The sequence below is a fragment of the Salvia hispanica genome, chromosome 5, assembly GCF_029641045.1.
Source record: "Salvia hispanica isolate PSC_SH4W2 chromosome 5, Shi_PSC_v1, whole genome shotgun sequence".
NCBI lineage: Eukaryota > Viridiplantae > Streptophyta > Magnoliopsida > Lamiales > Lamiaceae > Salvia > Salvia hispanica.
This window is the reverse complement of record NC_142696.1, coordinates 3,593,320-3,599,185: the sequence shown is the minus strand read 5'-3', so window position 1 is coordinate 3,599,185 and position 5,866 is coordinate 3,593,320. Positions and strand designations below refer to the sequence as shown.

General features: G+C 44.2%; 1 protein-coding gene across 1 annotated transcript; it reads left to right on the top strand.

Moving 5' to 3' along the window:
* Positions 1-1,904: 1,904 nt before the first annotated feature.
* LOC125186700 (uncharacterized) lies at positions 1,905-4,673 on the top strand. The gene is made up of 2 exons (XM_048083117.2): positions 1,905-1,991; positions 2,090-4,673. Exon 2 carries the CDS (start codon positions 2,104-2,106, stop codon positions 4,528-4,530), a length of 2,427 nt encoding a protein of 808 aa, XP_047939074.1. The 5' UTR covers positions 1,905-1,991; positions 2,090-2,103; the 3' UTR covers positions 4,531-4,673.
* The last annotated feature ends 1,193 nt before the right edge of the window (positions 4,674-5,866 follow it).

The window sequence follows — 5,866 nt, the reverse complement described above, 5'->3', positions numbered from 1 at the left end:
TTCGGAAAATGATGTTATATTTTATTTTAGAAAAAGTTTTTTTTTACATTAATAAAATAATATTATTATCTCTCAGTTTAACATACAAAACAACATCTCATAAAATCTAGTGTTGCTGCCTAAGTGTGTCATCCATTATGGGAGGGAGTGCTATTTTGTAGACTTGCATTTCTAAAAAAGGAAGAATATAAATAATATTCATTTGTCCCATAAAAATTACGTACACTTTTCATTTTCGTTCGTCCCATAAAAATATGAGCATTTCCATTTATGAAAACTTGTCCTCAACTCATTATCTATGGAGTATATCAATTTATTTACGACTTATAATATACAAAACACATGTAAATATTTACATATAAATATCTAATTAAAAATTAAATTATCAAATGAACTAAACTATAATAATTAATAAAATGGAAAAGAAACATCAAAATATAAAAATGTAAAAATGTGTCGTCATTTCAGAATCCCAGTTAACTCTAATTATTAAAAGTCGCCAATTTACTAGTGTACCATTTAAATATTACTATTACTATTGCATAAAAGAAAAAAGAAAAAAAAGGCCAAGTAGTCGGCATTCACTATTGGAGTACTACTACCATTTAACTACAATTACAACTAATTAAAGGTAAATAAACACGAAACGGTATCGTCTCTTATGCACAACACCGTGCTGTGTTTTTCATACACTGCAGGGGATCCATCCCCCAAATAAAGTATGGTGATCCTTGAAGCTCATTGCATCATCCACTTTATGGGAGTTGGACAAGCAGAGCCAAATTCAGAGAAGAAAGTTCTCCGTTGCCAACGCCAGCCACCCCGAGAATCGTTTGAGGTCTTGTTGACAAGCAGGCCAGTGACAGATGCAGAGAAGATCGGAGTATTTAAAGTTAATAAAGAAAAATACATTACTACGTAATTTAAGTTATCTTCTATTGTGTATGATAGGTGATTCCTAAAAATATCCATATATCAAAAACGACATAGGGAACATTTCTCTCACTATATACCACCAAGATGTTATTCAACGTTATGACCAATTTCCAATTATCTTCCATCTAATTTCACCACTTTAACTTGATAATTTCATTACCGAAAAACACATTTTTTACAGATGATGTCGCTATAAGTAATAGTAAGACCAATTTCAACCTTGCCAAGCAAAACAAAATGGAGTACAATAAAATAAAAGAAAACTGCAAGCAAATAAATATATGAATTGGTGATCAAATATCAATTACCAAATTATAAATAGATGTAGAACACTGTATATGAATATTGATTTACCTTTAATATTAATTTTAGGAAAAAAAATACGATAAAGAAACATGGGTTACAATTTACAAATGAAAGATCGACAGCTTAAATCTTCAAATATTAATTGCAGCTCTTAAATCAAATTCAATTCGAAATAATGAAAAACGGCGACCCCAAAATACTGCTGTGAGTAACAAAAATGCGATAATATACTCCTAAGCCCAGTAAAATAACCCAATGTTTATAATCTTCTCGTTTCAGACTTCCGGAAGTTCACCGCCATGTCTGCAACTCCTTCTTCTGCCCCACGAGTGCGACCAGTGGCCTTGTGGGGTTGAGGGTAGCTCGGAAACCCGTTTCCAGTGGTATTCATGGGTCGATGTTCCGTCGCTGAGGCGCTCTATCTGCACTCTTTATCCATTGCTCTGTCACGTTCACAGAGCTTTTCGTAAATGACTTGATAAAAACGGTCTGAATAATGGAATCTCGTGGTTCACGACGGGAACCAAATAAAGCATTCTAGTCCTTACCCTATATAGCAAGCAAGACATCCACTTTTCTACTTGTCTTCCTTCCCCCGGAGGTCATTCTTTCATCTTTAATCACTGCCCTTTTCCTTTTTATGTTTTTCCCTTATTCCTAGAGTCCCCTGTAAGTTGTTGTTTATATTCTTTAAATATCCCCAAGTGTGTTTCCCTCCCTTCCCACATACTACCTCAGTCGTGATCCATGTAAGTGGTTTATTGTTGAGTATCAATATTTGTTTATAGTATTATTATATTTATTTGAGAAAAGTATAATGATGGATATCCTGGTTGTGGCATTACAGTTACAGGTGGGACGATGAAAGGACTGGTGGATATGAACGAGTTGAAGAAACTATGGGACACATGGGACCTGAGAGGGTTCGTCCTGCTCAGCCTCTCTCTCCAGTCATTTCTCATCCTAGCCGCGCCGCTCAGGAAACGGACACGCTCCAGCTGGGTCATCCTGCCTCTCTGGTCGGCCTACTTACTGGCCGACTGGGCGGCCAATTTCGCGGTGGGCCTCATCTCAAACAGCCAGGGCGGCAAGTGCCTCAAAGGCGCCAAAGATGGAACCACAAACCCGGATCTCCTTGCATTTTGGGCCCCGTTCCTGCTGGTCCATCTCGGTGGGCCCGACACCATAACCGCCTTCGCCCTTGAGGACAACGAGCTCTGGCTCAGGCATCTCCTCGCTCTCATCTTCCAAGCCTGTGCCGCTGGCTACGTGCTCTACCAGACTTTTCCCTCCAACCCACTCCTCATCCCCACCCTTTGCATGTTCGTCTCCGGCCTCATCAAGTACTCCGAGCGCACCATGTCCCTCTACCGCGCTAGCTTGAACAGATTCCGTGACTCGATGCTCAAGGATCCGGACCCCGGCCCTGACTACGCCAAGATCATGGACGAGTACCGTTCCATGAAAGAGGCCAAGCTTCCCACCAGGATCGAGATGATCGACGAGCCACCGCGGCCGGACCAAGCCATGAATGTGGTGAAGAAGGGGAGAGTGGAAGGCATTGAAGCTGTGCTCTACGCCTACGACTTCTTCGAGACCTTCAAGGGCCTCATCGTGGACCTCATCTTCAGCTCCCGCGACCGCAACAAGAGCCGCGGGTTTTTCCTTGAGAGATCACCGCGGGACGCTTTCGAGGTGCTAACCATCGAGCTCAACTTCATGTACGACGTCCTGTTTACAAAAGTGCGCGTGGTCTACACATTGTGGGGATACGTGGGCAGATCCGTGGCCTTCGGCTTGGTGATTGCTTCCATCATTCTCTTCTACAAAGTGGACAAGCACGACTTCGAAACCCCTGACGTGGCCATCACCTACACTCTCCTCTTCGGAGCCGTTGCCTTGGATGTCATCGCCTTCGTCAAGCTCATCACCTCCAATTGGCTTCGTGTCAATGTCAACAAACTGCCCGATGTCAACTTGGAGACGCCCGAAACAGGGATTAAGGCGAAATCCCCTCCTTCCGACTTTGTCAGCAAGCTTACTGACTTAAGCTTATTAAGGAAGCTCACGAGCTTGATGCACCGCCGCTGGTCTGGCTCAGTCGCCTGCTTCAACCTCATCCACTACTGCTTGTATTCCAGGCAGCCGGAGAAGGAGAAAATCATGGAATTCTTCAACCTGCTTCCAGTTTTTGATGGAATCAGGTACGTGAGCAACGAGCCCTTCACCGACGATCTGCGGGATCACATCTTCTACGAGCTGAAGAAGAAATCGGAGCTGGCTGACGATCTAGAAACCGCAAAAGAGGTGAGCGCGGCCCGGGGCGATTGGGCGCTGCGCGTGGACCACGGCGACGCTGAGCTGCTCCGTTATGTTGGGGGGATGGACTACGATAAGAGCCTGCTGCTGTGGCATATCGCCACCGAGATCTGCTGGTGCATTGAAAAGGAAGAGGAGCAGAAGCAGGACAGCAAAAAGGCAGATGCTGATCCTGATTCTGATCCGAATTCTATTCCTGATCCTGAGGAGTTCACTGTGGCGCAGTACAGAGATTTCTCCAAGGTCCTCTCTGATTACATGCTCTATCTTCTCGTTATGCAGCCTACAATGATGTCCGCAGTGGCCGGTATCGGGCAAATCCGATTCCGCGACACGTGCGCCGAGACAAAGAAGTTTATGGAAGGATCCAGAAAGAAGAAGCCACACCCCTTGCGAGTCTTGACCTACGCTCTCAAGTGTTTCTCCAAATATCTCCAATACTTGATACTTGCCTTGCTTGCACCCATTCTATCCTTCATCTTCTCCTTGTTCATCACCGTGTTTCTGCCTCTCATTCCCGAAGAAAAGATTAAGAATCTCGATAAGATGCTAAGGAGATACACGAAATTTACGTGCTACGTTAAGATTGTAGACTACTTAACGGGGAAGAAAACAGTTGATTCGAAACAAGTGGAAGCTTGCCTTAAGATCCATCATGTAAACACGGAAGTGGATCCGGTTGCAATCAAGGGAGATAGGAGCAAATCGGTGCTCTTTGATGGCGGTCGACTGGCCAAGGAGCTTATGAAGGTAGAAGATAACCGTAAATGGGAAATTATGAGCAGAGTTTGGGTTGAGATGCTGTCGTACGCCGCCGTCCGTTGTAGACCCAACGCTCATGCGCAGCAGTTGAGCAAAGGGGGAGAGCTCATAACCATTGTTTGGTTGCTCATGGCTCATTTTGGGTTAGGGGAGGAATTTCAAATCAGTGAGGGCCATACAAGGGCTAAGCTCATCGTCGATAAGTAGTATCCACCACTTTTGCTTGTGTGTTTCCTTCAAATTTTTTGTGTGTTTTCCATTTGCTTCTTCTCGATGTCAATCTTCTTATTTTTGGCTTTCAATAATATTGATGTCATGATTGAATATCATAATATATCACTCTTCTCTTATGAGACTGTTTTATGGCTACTTTCAATTTCTTTTATATCACCGCCACGATCTGTTACCCGGTTAGTTGCCCTAAGTCATCGGATCGGGTGTTTCTCTCTTACTTTGCCAATCTTCAAGCAACCCGTCCCTCTCAAAGGAGGAACAAAATGAATTGTTTATGAGATCATGTTATGAATATTATATACTCCCTCCGTCCCATTAGAGCACTCCCAATGGAGTTCCCTAAAAACTCCCTTATTTCTCCCTAACTCCTGCCACATCAGCGCCACATCAGCACCAAAATTTATCCCCAGTTTTTAGCCAAGTGCTACATTGGTTTCTCCCTTATTTCTCCCTTATTTCTCCCTAACTCAACATTTCATTTTTACATCATTATTTTTTATATTATTTAATTTTCCCTACAAATGTATTTAATAAATAGACTAATAATGAACAATTCATCGTTGTATTAATCATTGGAAAATATAATACAACGAGAAAAAAAAAACTACAAATAAAAAACGCAAATAAACAAAGATTTAAAAAAAAAAAATCTAAGACGGAGGGGCCGGAGGGGCGTCGGGATCGAGCCCCAGCGTACTCTGCAGGTGTTGGATGCATTTCCAGAGGGCCGCCTTTTCTTCAGGGGTCCCGCCGCCGGTGAAGTACAGCGTGTACATCTGGGTCAGATTGGCGACATTGCTCGAATAAGTGGCTTTTTCTAAGTCGATGACGGATTCCGACGCGACTTCCGACGTTGCGCCCTTCCCCTTCCGCCTCCCCTTCGCCTTCTTCACTCCCTCCGGGCGCTCGTGCGGACCATCCCCACTCAAGTCGATGTGGGCCGCGCTCCCCTCGCTCTCCGAAACGCTAAGTCGCGAGCGCACCGATTTCCCGTGCAGCGCGTCGTGCATTCCCGTCCGGAATTTGGGGAGATCCTTCAGCTTATCGTAGATGTTCCAATACTTGAAGCCCTTCGTCGACAAGTACTGGCTACTATACATCCGGATGGCCTCATCTCGGACCATGTGCTCGTTCTGGCCACTCGTCATGTGAGTCATCAAGTTAGAATAAATACCGTTGAAGTGCCCGCAGTCCCTCATGAGGCGCTCCCAATGCCGACGGATCGCCTCGCTGCCATGGTCCTTCATTGAGGCAGTCTTGTGGCTCCTGTACTTCGCGGCAATCCGCTCCCAGAATATGATCTCAGTCT